This window comes from Spermophilus citellus (genome assembly GCF_964194105.1).
Source record: "Spermophilus citellus genome assembly, chromosome: 3".
NCBI classification, from domain to species: domain Eukaryota; kingdom Metazoa; phylum Chordata; class Mammalia; order Rodentia; family Sciuridae; genus Spermophilus; species Spermophilus citellus.
Genome location: NC_138184.1, coordinates 51,078,591 through 51,102,955, shown reverse-complemented (window position 1 = coordinate 51,102,955; position 24,365 = coordinate 51,078,591). Strand labels below are relative to the sequence as shown.

General features: G+C 51.0%; 1 protein-coding gene across 1 annotated transcript in view; it reads left to right on the top strand.

Moving 5' to 3' along the window:
• DNAH1 (dynein axonemal heavy chain 1) overlaps positions 1-24,365 on the top strand; it is a gene marked incomplete at its 5' end in the record, with an annotated part of 68,080 nt that overhangs the window by 3,580 nt on the left and 40,135 nt on the right. The window contains 21 exons of the mRNA XM_081288507.1: positions 1,061-1,235; positions 2,400-2,556; positions 3,388-3,520; positions 5,981-6,142; positions 6,914-7,166; positions 11,046-11,203; positions 12,121-12,332; positions 12,992-13,290; positions 14,323-14,473; positions 15,724-15,917; positions 16,028-16,253; positions 16,783-16,902; positions 17,386-17,468; positions 18,644-18,785; positions 19,276-19,431; positions 19,783-19,981; positions 20,062-20,315; positions 20,985-21,197; positions 23,001-23,165; positions 23,640-23,761; positions 23,920-24,025. Of these exons, the coding sequence (XP_081144633.1) occupies positions 1,061-1,235; positions 2,400-2,556; positions 3,388-3,520; positions 5,981-6,142; positions 6,914-7,166; positions 11,046-11,203; positions 12,121-12,332; positions 12,992-13,290; positions 14,323-14,473; positions 15,724-15,917; positions 16,028-16,253; positions 16,783-16,902; positions 17,386-17,468; positions 18,644-18,785; positions 19,276-19,431; positions 19,783-19,981; positions 20,062-20,315; positions 20,985-21,197; positions 23,001-23,165; positions 23,640-23,761; positions 23,920-24,025 (3,680 nt within the window). The remainder of the gene's footprint in view (positions 1-1,060; positions 1,236-2,399; positions 2,557-3,387; positions 3,521-5,980; positions 6,143-6,913; positions 7,167-11,045; positions 11,204-12,120; positions 12,333-12,991; positions 13,291-14,322; positions 14,474-15,723; positions 15,918-16,027; positions 16,254-16,782; positions 16,903-17,385; positions 17,469-18,643; positions 18,786-19,275; positions 19,432-19,782; positions 19,982-20,061; positions 20,316-20,984; positions 21,198-23,000; positions 23,166-23,639; positions 23,762-23,919; positions 24,026-24,365) is intronic.

The window sequence follows — 24,365 nt, the reverse complement described above, 5'->3', positions numbered from 1 at the left end:
AAGTTGCTGAGGCTGGCTTTGAACTTGTGATCTGCCTGTCTCAGCCTCTGAACCACTGAGATTATAGGCGTGCACCACCACAAGCAGCTGAAAATTGCCCTTGTGTCTGAGCTGTTTGGTGCTGGCAGCTCTGCTAAGAGAATGGACTTCAGCTGAAGGCAGGAGGCCTCTGCCAAACCTCAGACAACATCCCAGGCCCAGAATCTGGAAGCTTCTGTGAGGCTCCAGAAGTTACCCCAAGATGTCTGTGTAACGTGACCACCTCTTGACCCCAAAGAAGTCATGAGTCTCAAGAAGGGGGTCACTAGGGCTTCCCAGGACCCTTGGGACTCCTTGGAACCTTCCTCTGCCAGGAGAATACATGGGGGGCACCTACACCCCCTAGCCCCACCTATAGTGGTCTCCATTACCCTGGGACTTTCCACTCCACTGAGCACCCTATGTTCCAAGAAACCCTCAGTCTGGGCAACCTGGGATGATGGGTAATCCTATCTATGATCTCACTCCACCAACTCCCTTCCCCCCATACCTAGAATAGAAGGCTCAGTCTGCCATTGTCCAAGTAGGGGCAGCCATTTGGTGGCTTGTGGGTCCCACAGGGACCATCCACCCCTACTCAGGGTGCCTCCAGTCTGGAAAGGGCCCCAGGCAGTGAATGGCATTCAAATTCTCATATGCCCACTTTACCTTCCTGTCCAGTGGTCACCCTCACCAGTACTTGAATTCAGCACCTGGCTTGAGCAATGGCTCCGGTGCTGGGGTCCTGGGAGTTTCATAAGGGAACTGCCCAGCATGCTGGCCCTGGACAGGGATGGTAGGACTAAAACAGACGTTCCAGAGGCCCTGTTTCCTTCTGGTCTGCACCCCATTGGGCACCTGGTTTGTTATCTATCTTCCTTCTGACCCCAACTGGTCGCAGGCAAGCTCCAAGCTTCCCACACATCAGAGTGTACCCATGTGGTTCCTGCCTGGCGATTTGTCTTACTGGATGATCGGGGGAACTGGGGTCATGGGGCCCCAGCCTGCTTCCCACAGTGCCTGCCTCTGCCTCTGCCTGCAGTTGAAACTTTCAAGGTTCCTGATGACTTTGAGGAGTGCATAGAGCAGCAGAGCATCGGGTCCACGACCAAGCTGCTCACCCAGACTGACTTCCCGCCGCAAGCCTATGAGCCCAAGGTGCAGGTGCCCTTCCAGGTGCTGCCCGGCCAGTGCCCCCGAAAGATTGAGATTGAGAGGTACGACTGGGTGGACTGTAGAGAGGACCTGTCCTCCGGGAGGTGGTATCTGCCTAATGAAAAGTTGAGGATCTAAAGACCACTAGGTGACCATCTCCATGGCAGATTCTATGAAAAAATATTTAAACTTTCTAGTTATTTGGTTCTTTCATAAGAACAAATGGATTTTCCTTGCTGTGGAATCGGAGAGGGTGGCATTTAGGTCAATGAAGTGGGACTGCCATGGCAGGATACAGGTGTAATTGGAGCCCAGGGACTCAAAGGGGTCCACACCACTATCATCACAAACCCTGGGCCTTCTCACAGTAGCCAGAATGTCACAGGAAAGCAGGGAGCTAAAACTCCAAACCTTGATTCTAGTGTTCCAATGAAAGAAAATTTAAAGTCAGACACCAGATGTCATGCAAGAGAATTTTATTGTAAGTGAAAGTAAGGTGAAAATAAAGTAAAAGCAAAGTGAGGCTCAAGCAGAGAGCATGAGAGTGACAGAGAGAGAGAGAGAGAGAGAGAGAGAGAGAGAGAGAGAGAGAGAGAGGTCTCCGAGCAGAGAACAACAAAAGGAGACAATGCTATCCCCAAATTTATTAGTTTTATGGTTGGCTTGAAAACCGAGGTCCTCCTTCGACAACCTTCACCAATCAGGTGTTCAACTCCTCCTTCTCTTCAGGTGATGGAGTTTTTGACCTTAGTTGGTCCTCTCCAGAACTGTCATGGTGGCCATCCTATTTAGGGGGGCTTCATCTATAAGTCAATCCCATGTTAATATGGGCACTGGGGTCAGTAGCTGGTCAGAAGTTATCATAGTGTGCCTGCGCTACTAAAGGAATCCTCCTTCCCAGACAACTGGAGACACTTATAGCCATAATTCCAAACTTCACATCAACCTCAGTGGACCCTGTCAAGAGTTAGTCCCATTCATCCTTTTCTCTTGACGTGTTTTACAAATAGCCCTTTACTTTATTTTGTTTTCTACAGATGAACTGCCACTATTGATTTCGTAAGATAGTTTAAAGAAGGATCCTAAAGTAATTTAAGGAACACTTTGTGACCTTACCATGTATTTCACTGCTCATTGCTAGCTACTACCTAACAAGAGCCCTGGGACTCACTAGCGGAGCCCCTACACGAACCCAGCCGTCCTGAGAACCCTACCTGCCCTTCCAGGAGAAAGCGGCAGTACCTGAGCCTGGACATTGAGCAATTGCTGGCTAATGAGGGCATCGACTCCAACGAGCTCATGCCAAGGCACCCAGACCCCCAAAACCCCCAAACCATTGAACAGGGCCATGACCCACTCTTCCCCATCTATCTCCCACTGAAGGTAAGCCAGACCTCTGTAGATTGCCAATGGAGATGGGATGGGAGTGTGGGACCCCGGCTGAAATTCAGGAGTCAGACCCCAAAGGAGAGCCCCACTTCAACCATAAATACTTACATGTCAATCATAGCAACTGAATAATCATAACCCCCCACCCCAGGTGCCTTAGTCATCCTAGGTTGGAGTAGGAAGGGCTCCCGTGATCCCTGGGAGGCAGATTCTCTGCTTCTTCCCCGGGAGCCTGGGCAGCCTGTGTGTCCCCCCACCCCCATGGGTACCTAGATGCAGCCAGGTTGGACTGTGGAGACCAGGGATGGAGGAGGGTGTCAGTGCCACCTCTTGAGATACAAATGGGAAAACAGAGTCAGAGGAGGAGAAAGAGGTTGCACAGCCTGGCCCTGGCTTTGGCTCCTTCCGCTTCCTCTCTGTGTCCTGAGTGTCTCTGGGGACTCTGGATCTAGATGCACATGATCCTTCCAGTGATGGACGACCGCCTTCCCGTGGGGTGCTCAAGAAACCCAAGAGCTCTCTGTTCTCTTGGGCCTGAGCTGGATGTTCCAGGGCAGCAGGGGAGAGCGTCTACATCTTGCCCTGAATCCCCAAGCCCTCTGCCTGAGCCTTAGGTGGCTTTTCTGGACAAGGATCCAGGGTTTCCCTCTCCTTCAGACCCTGTGTGCCCCTGGGAGAAGTAGAGTAAGGGCTCTGCCCTCCCGGTCACCTGCAGCTCCTTCATCTAGGGAGCAGGCTACTTACTGAGGCAGCCCTGTCCATGCTCAGTTCGCCCCGGCCTCTAGGGGAGCCACTTCCTCCGGACCTTTGCCTGCTTTCTCCCAGGTGTTCGACAATGAGGAATTTGACTGTCGCACTCCCCAAGAGTGGATCAATATGGGCTTGGAGCCAGGGTCAAACACCAGGAAACCAGTTCCTGGAAAAGCCCTCCTGCCCACTGACGATTTCCTGGGACATGGTAAGCAGGGCCAGCCTGGGGTGGGGTACCATCTTGTCCCAGCAGCAGTCCTGTCAAGAACTCCTGGGCTCCCCCGGCAGCCATGGGTGCTAAGGGGTCATCTGAGGCTGAGATACAGGCCAAGGAGCTGGCCACACCAAGGCAAGAAATGCAGGGATCAGGGTGGACATGGTCAGGAGGACTGGGAACAGGACAGTTTGGATATGTCTAGTGCTAAACAAATAAAGACATTTTGATATGATGGTAATAAAAATATTCATGCTCATTGGAAATGTTAAAGGTAAATGCGTAAGGTCCCCGGCTGGACCCTTCTATCCCACCATCCAGAAATCACCATCATTCCGCTCATAACAATGGCCTCTCAACTTTTACCTCTGTAAAAGCCTTCTCACAGTAGCCAGAGTGTCACAGGAAAGCAGGGAGCTGAAACTCTGAGCTGTTGCACTCTTTCACCACCACATTTACGATCACATTTGGACATATTCCACACCCTCATACACACACACTATGACACTCATATATACACTTTTACCAGTCACCCATTTATAACCACTATCACTCCTACTCATTGGATGCGACACAGGTTTGCGGTGCCTCGGCCTCACCTGTGTCTGCCCACAGAGTGCCTCTGGCTCTTCCTTTGGCCTCAGTCTGTCCTGGAGGCCGTGGAGGCTCTTCCTAGTTGCCTGCTGTCAGGAACAGGGTGAGTTGCCATGGCCGCCGTCTAGGCCTGCAAGGCTGGGTCTCTGTGCAGGCTTCCTAGCAAGTCTGGTGTCCTAAATTTGGAGGCTGGAAGTGACCATTTCTCCATGCAGGGCAGAAGGTGGCTCTGCACCCTGCCTCTTGTAGGGAAATGATTCCATGGAATGGGAAGTGGGCTCAGGCAGGCAGGCTTTAGGTCGGGGGCAGGACTAAGAGCATTAATTGTTTTTTTAAGACTGCACAGCCTCCAGGAGGCCTGTGGCGAGTCCACTGAGCAGGTTGCAAATTTGTTTCATTCAAAAACACTTCAATGCTGGAATCAATTTCTCTGAACCAGATAAGAGGCCCGGAGTATTCCCTTCACTTTGAACTTAATTACAAAAATATTTGAACTCAGTGGTTCCCAGATCTCCAATTCCTGGTGATAAAACCAAGGCTGCATTAACCTCAAGGGCATGGAGTGCCAGCCTCCCCTCTTCTCAAGGTAGCTAGAGCACAGGGGCAAGGAGGGGCTAGCAGGGAACGGAACAGTTTTCTGTCAGAGCCTTCTCATTTTCCTCTGGGGGCTGCTTGTGACACTTTTCCTTTAAGTTGAGCCAAAACAAGGTCAGCATTTTCAAAAAGAAAATTTACTAGGAAGGGAGGGGAAAAGCAAAACCAAAGCAAAGCCAAGGTGGTATACAACAGCGGCCTCCCGCACCCCTCTGGCATCAACAGGTGAGAACCACTTTCCTTGGAATTCCAGCCCCTCCTTCCTCAACAGTAGTCTGTAGAATGCATCAGTTTGTTTTATGCCACTGTATGATAAAGCATCCTCTACTAAGTAGCAAGTGTGTGTGCATCTTCCTTCTTTCACAGTTTATTGAGCACCTACTTTGCACCCGTTTCCATTCTAGATCCGGTTCCACTTCTGCCCTTAGGGAGGTGACACTAGAGTGAGGAGGCTGACCAACCAGGAGATGAGACATAAGTAGTGAATCTAGGCATTGTCAGAGACACAAAAAGGGCAACAGTTTAGACAGTGCCTGGGGCAGAGGTATTATTTTAGGCAGAGATGCCTCTCCAAGGAGAAGCCAATGGGAACAAACCAGTAATGAGGCCACCAGGCAGATGACACAGCCAATGCAAAGACCCTGAAGAAAGAACAAGCTGTAAAATCACAGGGACAGGCAGACATCAAGTGTGGCTAGAGCAAAGCTGGGGGTGGGCAGTGGCAGGAGGTGAGCTGGAGAAGAGGGCAAAGGAGCTTAGTCTGAGGAGTAGGTAGGAGACCCCTCCTGACTAAACTGGCCCCAGGGACCACTTAAGAGCCCATTGCAGGGCAGTGGTCTCATCCTGTGGCTCAATAGCGAGGGCAGCCGCCGGGGAGGGCTTCACACTGGCCTTGGTCACTTTGAAGAGGTCCAGCTCATTTACGATGGCCATCCACAACAGGCCCTCAACAAGTTTCTTGTGTGTTTGAGGCTTTCCTGCCTCGTGGCCAGGGCCTTCATCCTGTGTCTGTCTCTGCCCCGGTGGGGGTCATGCAGAGAGGCCTCATCCTTTTGGATCCTCCTGTGGCCCAGGGGTTCCAAAGAGGCCAACTCAGATGGAAGGAAGAGGGATCCTAACTCTGTGGGAGCTAGACAGGATGTTCTGGTGGGAGAGGCCAGTCTAGTGACCTCTGAGATCCATTCCCAGCACCTGTTGCCACACTCAAGAGGTCTTACCTTGCCCGCATGGCAGGAATCACTGGTGGGGTGTCCCTTCCTGTTTCAGAGGACCCCAAGAGTCTGGAACTGGTCTACAAATGGTGTGAGGTTGGTGTTCTGGACTATGACGAGGAGACAAAGCTGTACCTGGTGCACAAGACGGATCAGAGAGGCCTCGTGCGGGACGAGATGGGGAAGCCCCTGGTGAATGGAGGGGTCACTTCCAGAGGTATGAGCTCAGCCTCTGCCCCAGGCTGACCCCCAGCTCAGGCCAAGCCCACGCTGTGACTGAGGCCAATCCTTCCAAGGGCACCATCAGCTCAGATCTGAATTCTGCCTTTGCTCGATTTGATCTATGGCTGTCTGGACCCTGATCAGTAAGAACCAGCAGGCCCATGTCTCAGAGACCCCAGGAAGGCAAATGGCCATTATTTGGTATGTCAACTCTGAGCAGTTGGCAATGCTTCATGTAGCACGATGTTGAAAGCCTGAGGCCATCAAATGAATGATATTGGCCCTGGGTTTGGTGTTCAGCCCCAAATGGCCACCCTTGTACAACTCCTTGTCTGAGCATAGCTCTTTTTTCGGGAGGATGGGTACCAGGGATTGAACTCAGGGGCACTCAACTACTGAGCCCCTTCTCCAGACCTATTTTGTATTTCATTCAGAGACAGGGTCTCACTGAGTTGCTTAGCACCTCCCCATTGCTGAGGCTGGCTTTGAACTCACGATCCTCCTGCCTCAGCCTCCCAAGCCATTGGGATTATGAGCAAGATCTTTGTAGTCTTCAAAGCACTTTCACGTTCATCCATGACACCGTGTAGGGTAGGCAGGGCAGGGAGTGTTATCATACTCATTTTGCATGTTCAACAGGAGATCAGAGAAGGGAAACACTGTACTCAGGGCCACTGCACATCAGTGACACAGCTGTCTAGAACCCTGTGCCTGACCCAGAGAGCCTGACTATATGCCCCCTTCTCCCTCCTACCTAACCCCTCAGGCAGGCCACCCCTTCTGATCTGTCAATACTGGGTGCCACGGATCCAGCTTCTCTTCTGTGCTGAGGACCCTCACATGTTCACGCAGCGTGTGGTCCAGGCCAATGCCCTGCGCAAGAACACAGAGGCGCTGCTGCTATACAACCTGTATGTGGACTGCATGCCCACTGAGGGCGAGCGGCTCATCAATGAGCAGAGCCTGAATAAGATCAAGCAGTGGGCCATGAGCACACCCCGGATGCGCAAAGGTTCCGTGTGAGTCCCTGCGCTGCCACCTCCTGGGGTCTTTCCATGGGGAAGTAGCACTACTGGGCAGGTAGAGCTCCCTCGGGGTTCATCTGTGTGGGGCTGTCTTGCCCACTGTACTGTGGACTTGTTGGGCCCCTAGATGTTCATCTCCACATCCCTCATTATCAGGATGAACTCACGGAGCCAGGCATGGTGGTGAACGCTTATAATCCCAGTGGCTCAGGCAGGAGGATAGCAATTTAGTGGGGCCCTAAGCAATTGAGTGAGATTCTGCCTCAAAATAAAAATTAAAAAAGGGCTGGGGATGCGGCTCCATGGTTAAGCCCTCTTGGGTTCAATCCCTGGTACCCACCCACCCCCCAAAAAAGAAGAGTCATGGATTCTTACTTTAGTGAAAAAGGTATGAAGCATTACTATCATTTTTTTAAATTTCAGTGCTCAAAGTTGGCCAGGGGGAGCTTCTTCAAGTTACTTCCTCTGTGTTTTTGACATGTTTCTATCATAATGTGTGCATGTCTTTACCTTCTGGTACATTGAGAAGTTCCAGGCTTATCTTGTTCTTTCCCAGATCCAGCCCTCAAATCAAATTTTTCTCCAAGGAGCTCTGTCTGATTCCTTTTAGTGAGGAATTTAGAGGACAAGATTTGGGCATTAGATGTATTTGTTCCTTCTGGGAAATCATTGCTTCAAGGTTCTTAGAGCAGACAGATTTGTGAAATAATAGAGATATAAAATATTACTGCATTATGTTATATATAACCTCCACACATACCTTTTTCTGTATGTATTGATCTATCTGTTGAATACCTACGAGTTCCTGCTGATACCTTCAAACCGACTCTAACACCACAGGGCTCATTCTCGCTTTTATGTACTTGTTAATTCCATCCTCTAGAAGAAAACTGGCTCCCGTTACTCAAGGTACATTGACCTATTTGTTTAGTCCTAGAATACACAGAATGTAGTGTCAAATCGCTAATCCATACCTTTTAGTAGACTTTTTGGTGTCTTTATTTAGCATCCTTTTTCTCTTTAGTCTGGGGCTTATAGTCCAAATACTACATTTGGAAGTTACTTGATTTCTTTCTTCCTACATCTTTCAATGAGATGCCCACTTTATTTTTTGAACTGCATCTTGGTTCATTTGTTATATATACACATACATATAAACATATTAAATATATAATATGTGTTAAATATGGATACATATTTTATATGTACATTATATATATAAACTACTCTGTAATATTCTCTTTCTGTATATGTATACTACTCACAATATTTATTACTCAAAAAGACTTACTCAGTGATGGTGCATCCCTGTAATACCAGTGGCTCAGGAGGCTGAGGCAGGAGGATCTCAAGTTCAAAGCCAGCCTCAACAACTTAGCGAGACCCAGAGCAACTCAGCAAGACACTGTCTTAAAATAAAATATAAAAAAGGGCTGGGGATGTGACTCAGTGGTTAAGTACCCCCAGGTTCAATTCCCATTACAAAAAAAAAAAAAAGACTTATTCAGAGATCTGTCATTCTCCCATCATGCCTGTAGGTATACAGTATCACTAATTTCTGGTTTATCTTATTATATAAATAAAGTATCCTAGGTATATATGCATGTAACACACTTTAGAAAGCTTTTGCATTTTGCTTTTTTCACTTACAGTATACCTGAAATCAATCCATACCAGTTCATTGAGATTTTCTGAGTCCCTTTTTACAACTGCATAGTAATCCATTGTGGGGATGTACCATAATATATTCAGCCATTCTCCACAATATGGACACTTAGGTTATCTTGTATTATCTTGTAATTCCAAAATACTTGTACATTTTTATTCCAAAATGATGGATGTATAGCTTTGGGGTACATTTTTAGAAGTAGAATTGCTAGATAAGTATATTATAGTGTGTGTGTGTGTGTGTGTGTATATATATATATATATATCAGTTTTGTTCATTGATTGATTAGTGCCAGGGATTGAACCCAGGGATGCTTAGCCACTGAGCCATATTTTATTTTTTATTTTGCTAAGTTGCTTAGGGCCTTGCTAAGTTGCTGAGGCTGCTTTGAACTTAAGATCTTCCTGCCTCAGCCTCCAGAGCTGTTGGGATTACAAGTGTGCACCACTGCACCCAGCCATATTAGGTATTGCCAAATTTTCCTTGTACCATTTTGAACTCCCACCAGCAATGTATGAGCATGCCTGCTTCTCTACAGCCTTTCCCAGAGTATATTTAATACTATTTAATTTTTGACCACTCTGGAAGGTAAGGAAGAAATGGTATCTCAGTGTGGCTTTCATTTTGTCTTATTATAAGTGAGGCTGAATATCTTCTCCATCTTTTCATAATATTAAAAATAATCTTTTTGTGACTTACCTATTTATCTTTTGCTTGTTCTTTTTGTTGTTGTTTTGTTTTGTTTTGTTTCTCAGTTTAGGATTTTTCTTTCCAGTTTTAAGAGTTGTTTGTATATTAGGGATATTGGCTCTTTATCTGTGATATATGTCATCAATATCTCCTGGTATTTCAGTTGTATTTTGACTTCTCTATGGTGATTTTTGCCATATAATAAAATAGTAAAGCAATTTTATTAATCTTATCTTTAACTACATCTGAAATTTGAGTCAAGTCGGAAAGTCTTGCCTTATAGTGAGGTTTTCTTCTCGTACGTGTATGGTATTGCATAGATTTTCTTGATTCATCCTTATATGTAGTGTGGATCTAAGTTTTTATTTTTCCAAATGATTGACCAGTTGTCCCAACAGCATTTTTTAAAATTTATTTATTTATTTATTTTTGAGTACCAGGTATTGAACCCAGAGGCACTGGATGATTACTGAGCCACATCCCCAGTCCTTTTAATTTTTTTATTTTGAGACAGGGTCTCACCAAGCTGCTCAGGCCCTTACTAAGTTGCTGAGGATGGTTTTGAACTCAAGACCCTCCTACCTCAGCCTCCCAAGCCACTGGGATCATAGGCATGCGCTGCCACACCTGGCTTCATTCCTTTAATTCTTTGTATGTGTGTTCAACGTCTGTGTTCTGGGCATCCTGTAAATGCCAGGCCTTCTGCACAGCACAGCAGAAATGACCATGAGCTGGACCCTAGCCTCCCTGCACTGACCCTCCCCACCTGGTGCTCACTGGTCCAGAGGGGCTCAGCCACTGAACATAGTGTGAGGAGTATTGGGATGATGGGGGATGGGGAGCACTTTGGGATCATACCTAGGGCCTGCCCTCTTCCTCAGGAAATGAGATTGGCCCGGGACAGAAATCCCAGGCTAGTCAGGCTTAAGTAGGGGCTGAGTGGACAAGAGTGTGACCACCAGCTGAAACAGTATATGCAAAGGCTCTGAGGTGAGCAAGGGCCTGGAGTCTCCACAGACTCAGAGGGGGCTTCCTGTGGTGGGATCGGGATGAGATTGGGGAGCCTGGTCCACAAGGAGAGTAGAAAGGGGCCAATGGAAGCTCCTCTTAGATCATCATAAAGAGATTGGTCTGCACCTTAGGAGCTGAGAAAAGCATAAATGGGTTTTAAGCAGAAAGGTGTGATCAGATTTGAGTTTTTCAGGGAGTGGGTTGGAGCGGGTAGAGGTGGGAACAGGGGACCTGGCCCTGGGACAACATCGAGAAGCTGGAAGCCAAATGCACAGATTCAGGGACTGATATGAGGGGGGTTATAAAAGCAGCAGGGAACAAGAGGCAAGGAGGTTATTGGCTCAGGGACAGGTGGCAGTATGCCCATGTATCCAGAGAGGAAGCTTCAAGCTGATGTCCCAGGTCTATGCCAGAACAGAGCCTGCACTGCAGCTGGCCCACAGCGCGGGGTCGACTGGATGTGTGGAGGCCCTGATAACCCTCAACTCCCTCACTGTGGACAGGGTCCTCGAGCACCTCAGCAATCTCGCCCAAGAAGTGAGCCTGGACTATGAACGCAGCATGAACAAGATCAACTTTGACCAAATTGTCTCCTCCAAGCCTGACACGTTCTCCTATGTGACCCTGCCTGAGAAGGAGGAGGAGACGGTGCCAGAGCAAGGTGAGGGTTGTCAGACCCCGAGGCCATTCAGCTGGTCAGTGCCCCCTTCCATCTCTCCCTCTAGGATCACTTGTCCTGCTGCTGTGGGCCCCATGAGCCTGACCCTCCCTTGCACCACCTTGTCCCCAGGATTCATACCCTTGTGTTGGCTGTCTGAAGAGCTCTGGTCAGGGGAGAGGGAGGAGGACTCTTTAAAAAAAAAAAAAAATATATATATATATATATATATATATATATATGTCTGAGTAATGCAGAAGCCACAGGGTAAATGTGTACCAGGAAAGCCATCGTTCAGAAGTCGATGTCCGGGGTTCTGATGGTCAGGCCTCGAGATCACCAAGCCCTTTCTTCCTCCAGTAGCAAGGGTAAGCCTGGCATCACTGCAGCCCCATGAATGCATGGCAGACTGAGTCTCAGAGAAAGATGTCAGGTCCCCTAAGAAATCTTTGCTTTGAGTTCTCTGATCCCTGCTAACTTCATCTCCTGGACTTGGCTTTCCTATACCCTGGACCCAGGATGCAGGCTGGGGTGTGGATAGCAGGGTAGGCTCTGAGGGGCCCTGGTGCCCACATCATCCTTCCTTGGGGTTCTAGGGCAGGCTCTAGGCAGGCCTCAGGTTGTGTGTAGCATGGGTGGGAGAAGATAGGGAGAGAGACCACAATTGCCACCCAATTCTCAAAAGGGCCTCTGACCAGGGAGGCCTGGAGTTTATCCTTTTCCCAGAGCAGGCTACTCACTGTGGGTGTGGGGGCCACTGCAGCAAGCTCTGGGAAAAGAGGGGCTCTAGGAATGTGGCTCTCTGTTTTCGGGGAGGAGATAAGAGCCCTGTCCCTCCACCAAGCACCCCGTGGATGTGTCCTGACCCCTGGTGTGTCCTAGGCAGGTCTAATGCTGACCTCAGGCTCCCACCCCTGCAGGCCTGGTGAGTGTCCCCAAGTACCCCTTCCGGGAGCAGAAGGAGGACTTCACCTTTGTGTCCCTGCTCACACGATCCGAAGTCATCACAGCCCTGAGCAAGGTGCGGGCTGAGTGCAACAAGGTGACCGCCATGTCGCTGTTCCACTCCAACCTCTCCAAGTACAGCCGCCTGGAGGAGTTCGAGCAGATCCAGTCTCAGACCGTCTCCCAGGTGCCTGGGTACCCGGGCATGGTGGGCAGGCACAGTCAGGCCCTGGGAGCCAACACAACAGAATCCCTGGGAAGCTCAGGCTTAGTCGGTCACTTGAGACAAGGCCATGGCCTCTTCCAAGGTCTTTTGGGGGCCTGCAGTGGGGCCAGGTGTGCAATTTGTCTTGAAAAGGAGAGTCTGGCTCCCTTCCTAATCACTTTATGCCAGGCCTGGTTGTAATGGGGCAGGTCCCTTGTCTTGGAAAACCCCACTTCTGGTTCCACCTGAGGATCAGATGTGAGGGAGGCAGAAGGCAGCCTCCCTCCACTCCATTAAGGTTACTCTGCGTGTATGTAGGTATATATACCTACGTGTGTGCAAGATGTACTCCTCCCTTGTCTCTGTCTGTCTTCATGGCTGGAGGGAAAGCCCTGATCTGTATCTTTCCCTCTCTCCCTCCTTCCCCATTGAGCAGCCCTGGGCCCTGGGGGGCATGTGAAGAGATGGGTTGGCAGGGTTTGTGTTTTAGTCACTTTGGCAGTAAGTTGGGGGTGGGAGAGATCCCTCAGATGAGTCCTGAGGCCACCTCAAAATCCAAGTGTGTAGAGTCTTGTAGCATGGCAGCTGTGGACGGTGGGTCCCTGGGGTGGGCTTTGTAATGACTTCCGTGACCACTCCAGGTGCAGATGTTCCTCAAGGACAGCTGGGTCAGCACGCTGAAGGTAGCCATGCGCAGCAGCCTACGTGACATGAGCAAGGGCTGGTACAACCTCTATGAGACCAACTGGGAGGTGTACCTCATATCGAAGCTGCGCAAGCTAATGGAGTTGATCAAGTACATGCTTCAGGACACGCTGCGCTTCCTGGTGCAAGACTCACTGACCAGCTTCTCACAGTTCATCAGCGATGCCTGCTGCAGTGTGCTTGACTGCACCGATGACATGGTCTGGGGGGAGGACCTCATAAACAGCCCCTACAGGTGGGGCCCTGCTGGGCAGAGGCAGCTGTTCCTTGCCAGGCCCTAGTGGCTTGGTCCATGCAACCAGGGCCAAGATGCTAGCAGCATCCTGTGGATGGTGGGTCTCTGGGGTGGCTTCATGGTAGTGGGAAAAGGGTCCTGAGAAGGGCTGTGGCCCCTAGGCTACCAGGCAATGCCCCACAAGCCCTGAATTGCATTTGGGTGACCCTCATCACTCCATCTATGAGTTACTCAGTTGAGAAGTGTTCTTTGAGTGCTTTCCATGAAACAGGCATGGTTCTATGGAAACCAGAGGTACAGTTTCTGTTCTCACTGGAAGACAAACAACAAAACCCTTAAATAGAAAATACAATGAGTGATTTTGTTAGGGGTTAGGATAGATAATTTGGGGTGGGCCTTGGCCAAGGGCTCCAGAGAGAAGATGGCATCTGAGCTAAGACCTGAGGCGTGAGAAGAAACAGGCTATGTTGGGGCTTACTAGGTGGAGGGACCAACCTGTGCAGAGGCACCCAGGGATAGAGGACTTGGGACAGTGGAGGAAGGACAGGCTGGCAAGTGTGACTGGAGTGGGGAGGGGCAGAGAAGCCTGGTTCAGGATGAAGTGGGAGAGGTTGTAGAGACCATTCCAGATCATGAAGGGTTCCCTGGGGTCACAATCAGGGGCTGGATTTCATCTAAGTGAGACAGAAGCCGTCAGAGGGGCTCCGGCTGGGATCCAGACGTGGGGCTTTCGGTGGGTTGTGGACATCTGAAGCCAAGAATGTGGGCTTCCAAGGAGAGCTTAGGCCAATCTTCCCTGAGGACCCCAGGACAGGGAGATGACTCTTCCTCTCTGTGGTACCTGGGAAACTCTGGACACGAGGTAGCTACAGAGGAACTTGACTGGCCAGGATCTTTCTCTCTGGTAACTTGGACATTTCTGGAAGGAAGGAGGAAGCCAGCCACATGCATGGAGAGTCATAGAACTGGCGGGAAGGGCAAGGAGTGCTCCTCAGACCTTTGTGCATAATCAGCCTGACCATTGCCTCTCAGGCCCCGGAAGAATCCCCTGTTCATTGTGGACCTGGTGCTGGACAGCTCAGGGGTGCACTACAGCACAGCGCTGGAGCAGTTTGAGACATCTCTACTCAACCTCTTTGACAAGGGAATCCTGGCCACCCACTCTGTGCCCCAGTTGGAGAAGGTACACAGTGCAGCTTGGGCAGGTCCTGGGTACCTGCTTCCCTGGCTGTTAGTGGCTCTCCACACTGCAGGGTGCTGCCACTAATATCAGAGCTGTTAAAGTTCTACAACAGGTCTCCCAACTGGCTGTCAGTGTGCTTGGCCCTGAAGTTCTCATATATCTTCTTTAATCCTCACCATAAACTGAATTGTGGGGCTGGGGATGTGGCTCAAGTGATAGCGTGCTCACCTGGCATGCGTGCGACCCGGGTTCGATCCTCAGCACCACATACAACAAAGATGTGTGTCCGCCAAATACTAAAAAAATAAATATTAAAATTCTCTCTCTCTCTCCCTCTCTCTTTAAAAAAAAAACTGAATTGTGAGCTCTTCACATCTCCACTTTGTAAACCTGGAGAAGTTCAGTTTTTAGCCTCAGTCCCAGAGCTGCTAAGAGTGAGAACTGCAATTCCTGGACTTGCAGGACTAATACTGCCACAGCCCTGAGTCCTACTCCTTTGATCCCACCCAGCTTCTGGTGTGTGTGTGTGTCTGTCTCTCTCTCTCTCTCTCTCTCTCTCTTTCTTTTTGCACCTGAGGTGTGAGAACTAACAGGATATGTTGGGGCTACTTGGTGGAGGGACCAACCTTTGCAGAGGCATCCAGGGACAGAGGACTTGGGACAGTGGGCACTTAACCACTGAGCCACATCCCCGGTCCTTTTTAAAATTTAATTTAGAGACAGGGTCTTGTCAAGTTGCTTAGAGCCTCACTAAGTTGCTGAGGCTGGCTTTGAACTCATAAACTTCCTGCCTCAGCCTCCAGAGCCACTGGGACTGGCCTCTCTCTTCATCCTGAGAGTGGACAAGGGCCAACATCCACATAGGGGACTAGTGTACCCAGCTGCATGTAGCCCACTCCCTAGACCCCCAAAACCCTGCAACTCAAGTCCCCTCTCATCTCCCCTGCCAGTCAATCAGCAACATGGTTACCCCTTCTGCTCTTTTCCTTGGAACTGGGCTGAGTGAGGCCAGGCAGAAGAGGATATTGTCCCTCAGTGGGCCTCATGGTGGCTTCTGGCTTCGAATTGGTCTTCAGCCCCCTGTAGGACTTGCCACTCCATGCTTTGAGCATTGTCACCCACTCAGTTTTGAGATCACACCCTGCCCCTGCTTGCCTAGCTCCCTGGGAGCACAGCTGAATTTCCAGTCCCTCTGCCCACCCACCCCACAGCTCATCCAGTTCTGTCCCTTCCGGCCCCTTTTCTCCTAGATGGTGATGGAGGACATCTTTATCAGCGGCGACCCTCTGCTAGAGTCCGTGGGGCTTCATGAGCCACTGGTGGAGGAACTCAGGTCCACCATCACCAATGCTCTGCGCAAGGCCATGATCCCCCTGCAGGCCTACGCCAAGGAGTACAGAAAGTACCTGGAGCTGAACAACAACGACATCAGTGTCTTCCTCAAGTGCGTGCTTGCTTCTTCGTGTATGTGTTCAAGCCTGAGTGTGTCTGTGTGTATCCCCCACCCACCTTGCTCACTCTGCTCTGCCCCTCACCTGTGCACCCTGTCCTAAGGGCCTACCAGACCCAGTGCCCATCGGCAAACGAGGTGCGGGAGGTGGTGAAGACCCACCTGAAGGAGAAAGAGATCCTGGACAACTCGCTGCCCAGCAGCATCATCATCGGGCCCTTCTACATCAACGTAGACAATGTCAAGCAGAGCCTGTCCAAGAAGCGCAAAGCCCTGGCCACTTCCACGCTAGACATCCTGGCCAAGAACCTGCACAAGGAGGTGGACAGTGTAGGTGCCCACTGGCCTTGCCCCAGTGACCACAGCTTCAATACCAGCATCCTTGCGTAGCTAGTATACTCCTGCTAGCGATATGTCCCCAGGCAGGGTCAGGGGTATCTGCAGAGGCCTAGGCCAAGAGAAGGAAATGGAAGTCCCCCTGTCTTGATCTTGAGCTGTCCTGTGTAGGAGGTTGCTTTCTCCTTTCCTGGACTCACAGAGACCTGGGAAGCCCTGACTTAGCACATCCTGGAATCGATGGTTCTGCAGAGCTGAGGGTATGCCAATGCAGGCCTCAGAAGCTTTGAGTGTGTTGGTGGGACCAGAGAAATCTGGGAGAATAAAGCCTACCGAGAGATACCCTTGCCTCTCAAGAGACCTCAGCAACCCAGGGAGTGTCTTTCATAGAAAGCACTGCAGAGTTATGGGGGTGGAACAGTTACCTGTTGGGAGCCACGAGGGACCTAGAAGGAGAAGCAGGCCCCAAAGAAGGTAAAGAGGGGTCACATAGCCCTCCCCGGCACCTTCATCCCACTGCCAGATCTGCGAGGAGTTCCGCGCTATTAGCCGCAAGATCTACGAGAAGCCCAACAGCATTGAGGAGCTGGCCGAGCTGCGAGAGTGGATGAAGGGCATCCCCGAGAAACAAGTGGGGCTGGAGGTAAGGTGGGTACATGGGACTGGGGACCGGTATTCAGGAGGAGCCCAGTAGGACTGGAAGTCCGGTGGGCACTTGGGGGACTCGATGCTGGAGGTACTGGGCTTAATATTCAGGGACTGGGGACAGGGGACAGGTGCAGGGCTGGGAGATTGGGAGTTCAGAGGCTGAAGGTGAGGTAGATACCAGGAGGACGTGTGGACTTCAGGAGGTTGTGGGGGTGTTGGCAGATACTAGGAGCTATACTGTGTGCGAGGTCACAAGGACTGAAGGCATGGGTCAGGGGCCTGGAAACTACAAATGAGGTGGTCATGGTTCTTGGAGCCCTGGCCCTGCTGCTGGTCTCTCCACCCTGTCCATCTCCTTCTACCCAGGCCTCTCCTCTCTGGAAGGGAACAGTCCCTCCCTAGTCCCCAGCCACTTCAGACAGCCCCGTCCCAATAGACCCTTTCCCTAGCACAGTTCTTACCACCCCCGTTCATGTAGGAGCGGATTGTCAAAGTCATGAGTGACTACGAGGTCATGGACGAATTCTTTTACAACCTCAGCACAGAGGACTTCAATGACAAGTGAGTGGGAACATTGTCTCCCACACTCGCAGGGAATGGGGAAGGAGGCGCTACAGGGTTTCTCAAATGTCCCAGCTGCTACAGGTTGTGGAATCACATCAAAATGCCTTGCCAAGCTGGGCACAGTGGCCTGGAGTACCAGCCACTTGGGAGGCTGAGGGAGGAAGATCACAAGTTGAAGGCCAGTCTCCGCAGTTTAAGGAAACCTTGTCTCAAAATTAAAAAGGGATGGGGACATAGCTCAGTGGTTAAATCCCCAGTCCTCCCAAAAAAAGAAAGAAAGAAAGAAGAGAAAGAAAAGAGAGAAAAAAATAAATGCCTTTCCAAGATGAAAGAGGTCATGGCTCCACACAGGGGCCAGGACCAGGCAGGGCCAGGTAATCAATGGAGCAGAAAGAAATCATTTGGGGCACAATCCTCTTGGTGGAGGGGCTCACCTGCTTCTTCAGTCTAGTCTCTGTCCCTTCAACAATGTGATACACATGGTTACCTGGACCTAGACCCCTGCTTTGTGGTTGAGGAGCCCTGAGAGAAGGCAAGGCCCCACCTGGTGGGCAGTCTCTGGGCCACTAGAAACCCCTCCCCCAGCCCTGCCTCACAGACAAGTTGGGGAGCTTCAAGAGCATCAGGGCCCTGCTCAGGAACTCCAAGACACCATCCTGACAGGTGCTTAAGAGGGGCCTCCCCTCAGGGTTGGCATCCTAGGCTATGGCAGGTGGAATTCCCAAGTTCCGTGGATGGCCTACATTAGCTAAGCAGAGGGAATTGGTTTGATAGGAAGGAAGCTGGCCTGGTGGCCTTGGTTTGCCACCAATGTTGCTTTGCCTCATGTAAGGTGAGGCCCCACCATCCCTGGGGCTTCAGAGGGAACTTAGCATCCCTCTTCTCATTTCTGCTTCCTCCTGGGCACATTGGGTATGCACCTCACTGCAAGCCGACTGCAGTTCCCAAAGGTTAGGGCAGAGGTGGCCTCCCTGTTGATGGAAGGTGGTATCTCTCCACTCAGTTGGACTTCCCAGTTTCCCAGTCCCAGCTGACTCTAACTGCTACCTAGGTTCCCCCAATCCTGCTCTTACCCAGGCCCCGGGTTGCTGGAAGAGTATCCTCGTCTGGCCTCTCCACCCCATCATTTCAGCTGTGGCATTTCTCCCCATCCCAACTCCCATCCCGGCCAGGTGGGCTGCCAGCAACTGGCCCTCTAAGATCCTCGGGCAGTTAGAGATGGTGCGGCAGCAGCATATTGAGGAAGAAGAAAAGTTCCACAAAATCCAGGTCATGGATCAGAACAACTTCCAGGAGAAGCTGGAAGGGCTGCAGGTGGGGCTTGGTGGAGGGCTCTGTGCTAGGATCCCACCCCCTACACACACACACACATTGCACTGCAGGCCTGGCCTCATTTCTTGCATTTAAGACATGTTTTGTCAATGCATGATGAATGCATGGATAAGTGAATGGATACACGGCTGAAAAAATGAACAGAAAGGCCAAAGAGAAGCCTGAGCAGCAAGCTTCAGAAGAATTCAGAGGAGTGGGCCCTAAATCTTCTCTTGTGTCCATGCTGCCCCAGGGGGCAGTGGGCACAAATGGTTAGGGCACTGAGTCTCCCCCTCCTTGCCCCGAGCATTGCCAGGTCACCATGAGGCAGTCAGCCTGCCTGTAATGGGCTACCAACCTGTCACTCCAAAGTCCCCTCAGAGCTGGGAGGAGTCAAAGTCCCAGGAACTCAGGTTCCTTGAGGTGGGAGTAGGTGGACGCATGGGCATGGTGGTGCTGCAGGGGCATGTGACCCTTGCTTCTTGGCTTGCAGCTTGTGGTAGCTGGCTTCTCCATCCACGTGGAGATGGCAAGAGCACACGAAATTGCCAACGAGGTGCGGCGGGTCAAGAAGCAGCTGAAGGACTGCCAGCAGTTGGCAATGCTCTACAACAACCGCGAGCGCATCTTTGGCTTGCCCGTCACCAATGTAGGCCTCCCACAGGCACTGTCCCCTCTTGATCCCCTGAGCTTCAGGAAGCAGCTTGCAGCTATAGTCACAGCAGAATCCAGCTGCTTTGCCCAGGGCTCTGACATGTTGGGGAGAGACTGAGCATGCTGCAGAGAGGAGATAATCTGACCTTGGCTTTCAGGAGGCTACTGGAAAGACGCAGGAGACTATAGCCTGGGAGGGACAGAAAGAAGGGAGGCCATGCCTGGGTCTCTGGCACAGGAACAGGGATAGCACTCAGGAACAAGGAGGGAGAGAGTAGCTGGCCCAAGTAGGAGCAGGGTGGAGAGAGCCTGGGGAGCATCCCAACCCTGCCCTCGGTCCCTGCAGTACGACAAGCTTTCCAGGATGGTGAAGGACTTCCAGCCTTACCTGGACCTCTGGACCACAGCCTCCGACTGGCTGCGCTGGTCTGAAAGCTGGATGAATGACCCCCTGACAGCCATTGATGCTGAGCAGCTGGAGAAGAACGTCGTTGAGTCCTTCAAGACCATGCATAAGTGCGTAAAGCAGTTCAAAGACATCCAAGGTAGGTGGCCAAGCCAGCCTGTCCCCACCGTCCCCCTGCCGATGTTGGCTGCCTCTTATGCCTGCCTCCCTACCCAACAGCCTGCCAGGATGTGGCCTTAGATATTCGAGCCCGCATTGAGGAGTTCAAGCCATACATCCCGCTGATCCAGGGCTTGCGTAACCCTGGCATGCGGAACCGGCACTGGGATATACTGTCCAATGAGATCAACATCAACGTCAGGCCCAAGGCCAACCTGACCTTTTCTCGCTGCCTCGAGATGAACCTGCAGGACCACATCGAAAGTATCAGCAAGGTGGCTGAGGTGGCTGGCAAGGAGTATGCCATCGAGCAGGTAAGCAGCCACCAGCAGACCCACCCCGCCCCACCGGATTGGCCCTGCCAAACCTTAGCACTTGGCCTCTGGTCTTTGCAATGACAGCCATTTGGGAGACTGATAGTAATCGGCCCCATTCTTGGGGCCGTCATGCCCAGGGGGTGAGGTGCATTCTATTAAGTGAGTTAATCATGTATGTAAAGTGCTTGGCTATTATTCCTCAGTTACTCCTCTCAAGATTCCAGGAAAAAATTGATAGCCTTATCCTTATTTAGCAGATGAGTACATGAGCTCAGTGGTAGAGTACTTGCCTAGGGTGCACAAGGCCCTGGGTCTGATCCCCAGCACCACTAACTAAATAAATAATAGATGAGTACCTTAAGGCTGAGGGTGGTTCAGCAATTGGCCAAGGTGACACAGTCAGAACCAGGACCAGCACCCACACTGGTAACTTTGCTGCCTCCCAACACATGTGTGTAAGTGTGTCATATACATGTAGCACATGTAGGAGAGTGAGTCAGAAAAGGGCCCACTGAGGACTTGTGGACCAGGTAACCGAGTGTATCTTCCAGAGGGCCCTATGCAGAAGTCATACACTAGGTCTTTTCTTCCCTGACCAGTGCTGGTCAGAGAGCGTGATGGCCAGCCCCTTCCTGGGACCCAGCCTTGATTCATCCCCCACCCCAGGCACTGGACAAGATGGAGAAGGAGTGGTCAACCATCCTGTTCAACGTGCTGCCCTACAAGGAGACAGACACCTACATTCTCAAGAGCCCAGATGAGGCCTCACAGCTGCTGGATGACCACATCGTCATGACCCAGAGCATGTCCTTCTCACCCTACAAGAAGCCCTTCGAGCAACGCATCAACTCCTGGGAGAGCAAACTAAAGCTGACCCAGGTAGGCCCTCCTTCCCCTGTCTTTTCTCCCCCTCCCCACCCCCAGAGAACCCTGTCTCATAAAGGGATGGGGGCTTGAAGCAGTGGAGGGCCTTGCCCATTTTCTCTGAGCTCCTGGCTCTCTTCCATTCAGAAGAGAGTGACCAGGATGGGTGGGACTGTCCATCTATGACGTGTGGCCACTGAAAAAAAGCAGTAGGGATGTGAAGAGGACAGGATTAGTCCAAAAAATATGGTTACTAACAGACTTTCAAAGGGTAAAACCATTGGAACAGTTGAAATTTGTGGGCTGGACACCATGAGGCCCCAAAGCTCTCATTACCCTTTCCCACACTGCCCTCAACCATATCTCATTTGGATCTACCTTGGGGAGAGGGAGCCAAGGCATTGGGACTGTTCTTTTCTCTGGCTTTCAAAACCAGAGACAGAGGCAGCCCACAGAGCCCTGAAAAACAAGCCTGAAGGTATGTCTGACAGTCCCTTCTTGGGGCCTTGCTGGGAGGCCTCCAGTGAAGGCCAGAAACTGGATGAGAAGGGTTTATCTCTACGCCCAGGACCACCTAGAGATTCCTGAGCTGATCAGCACTGCCCCTAAGTGTTCTTCCTTTGCTCATAATGTCCTGGTTTTTTTTTTTTAATATTTATTTATTTATTTAGTTAGTTTTCGGCAGACACAACATCTTTGTTTGTATGTGGTGCTGAGGATCGAACCCAGGCCGCACGCATGCCAGGCGAGCGCGCTACCACTTGAGCCACATCCCCAGCCCCCTGTTTGTTTTTATTTGGGGTACTGGGTATTAAACCCAAGGTGTTTAACCATTGAGCCACATCCCCAGCCCTTTTTTATATTTTATTTTGAGATAGGGTCTTGCTGAGTTGCTTAGGGCCTTGCTAAGTTGCTGAGGCTGGTTTTGAACTCATGTTCCTCCTATCTTGGCCTCCCAAGTTGCTGGGATTATAGGCTTGCTCTACTCAGCTCCACTGCAGTTTATCCCCACTTTCCATTTTCTCCAAGGCTCAGCACAAGCATTTTGCCAACTCTCCCAACATGTACCTGCAAAGTAATCTCACTGAGTCCCTTGGTCAGTGCCTCATATAGAGGCTATCACCATGCTGGGCCCTTGGTGATCCAGGGGCAGAACTGGCCCCTTAGTGGACTGAGGGCTTCCCAAAGGCAGTAGCCAGGCCCTGTTCCCCTACTCCTCCTGGTGCCCACATGGACCTGGCATGGCCCTGGCCAAAACTGACTGTGGCACACAGTTCACGAGGAGGAGATAAATGAATGCATTTGCAATGATGAGAGAAGATGAGAGGTGCCTCCTAAATGGGGAGTTGGGAGGCAGAAGGGGGAAATAGCTTTTTTAAAGATGTCTCACCCTTGAACTGAGGTTTCAAAGACCATTTTAGGTATCTCAAGATCCCAAAAATGAATCTCAGAGAATGCTAGGGTCATGCACTCCAGAGAACTACCTCCAGGACCCTTTCCTGTCACCTTGAGGTTTGCTGGCTTGGGCATGGTCCCTCATAGGAAGAGCAGAAACCTTGGCTCTTCCAAGAGAAGAGGGCATGGACTTCCTATGAGTAATGGGATTTCTCTGGAGGGCAGGCATCTTTCCACCTGGTTTACGCCTGGAGTTCCATGCTCACAGCACCATCTAGAAATTTCCCTGTGGACACTGGCTCTGTTGCCCAGCACTCTGATGAGACAAAATGACTTGGTCATGAGGAACAGAACCCAACTCAGACCCCATATGAACTGCCCTGGCAGTTCATATCCTCACCTTACCCTGTCCCACTTGCCTAGGAGGTACTGGAGGAATGGCTGAACTGTCAGCGGGCCTGGCTCTACTTGGAGCCCATCTTCAGCTCTGAGGACATCACCCGGCAGCTGCCTGTAGAGAGTAAGCGCTATCAGACCATGGAGCGGATCTGGAGGAAGATCATGAAGAATGTCTATGAGAACCGGGAGGCAAGTGTGGCAGAGCTGGCGAGCAGCTAAGACCCTCAAGGGGCCTGGTCACATTGTTGGGAGTCTCTCGGTCTCTTCTCTCCTAAAACAAGGACTGGAGAACACATCTGAGGCTTTGATTGTAGCCCATGTCCTCAGATCTGGGTTCCCTAATCCCAGAGATGCTCCTCAGAAGCACCACAGTTGATGGTTTGGAGATTTGCCAACCACATTATCATTTTAGAGGCCCTGTCAAGTCCTGCAGCAAAGCAAACTACTTACCTTCGTTTAACCCTCATTTTTTTTTTTTTGATCATAGACTTTTTTTCTGTGGAGTTGGCAGGCTGATGGAGGCAGCCCCTGACTCAGGGACAATTTTCCTGCCCCTTCCTTCCTTCTGAAGGTCTCTAGGTGGTGTGGGAGAACCTGCCTTGCTGCCTCCCAGTTAGAGCATGCTCACATTCACTTGTTCTCATGCCTCCCTAACCCCTGCAGGTAATCAATGTGTGCGCTGACCAGAGATTGCTGGACAGCCTTAGGGACTGCAACAAGCTGCTGGACATGGTGCAGAAGGGCCTCAGCGAGTACCTGGAAACCAAGCGGAGTGCCTTCCCCAGGTAGGCATCATGGCCCTTGTCCACTGTCAGTGTCAGCCCTTGAGGATGAACATCAAGGGCCCTGCCAGGCTAGGGGGCAATAATGTTAAGTGGTGCCAAGGCTGCCAGGGTCCAGAGAGCCTGCCTGACCCATTCTTTCATCCCTGTTCCTGTGGCAGATTCTACTTCCTATCCGATGACGAACTACTGGAGATCTTGTCCCAGACAAAGGACCCCACAGCTGTGCAACCCCACCTGCGCAAGTGCTTCGAGAACATTGCCCGGGTATGTAGCTGGGCTTGGGGCTCAGGGCCAGGACCCCTGGGGCACACTCCAGGAAGAACATCCCTTGTGTCAAGCTCTCTTAGTGGGGATAAGGTAGAAATTGAGAGTCTGGTCTTCAGAGACACACCTGGGGCTAGAGGGAGGAAGGTCAGCTACAGAACTGTCCCATCTTCTCAGGGTTGGGGGATCTTGGCTCCCAATTCATCTAAGGGCTCTCTGTCCCCCAGCACACTGAGGTGTTGGCTAGATCAAGACACCCATGGGGTCTGGGACTATAGCCTAATAGTAGAACATTTGCCTTGCACATGGGAGGCACTGGGTTCCATCCTCAGCACCACAT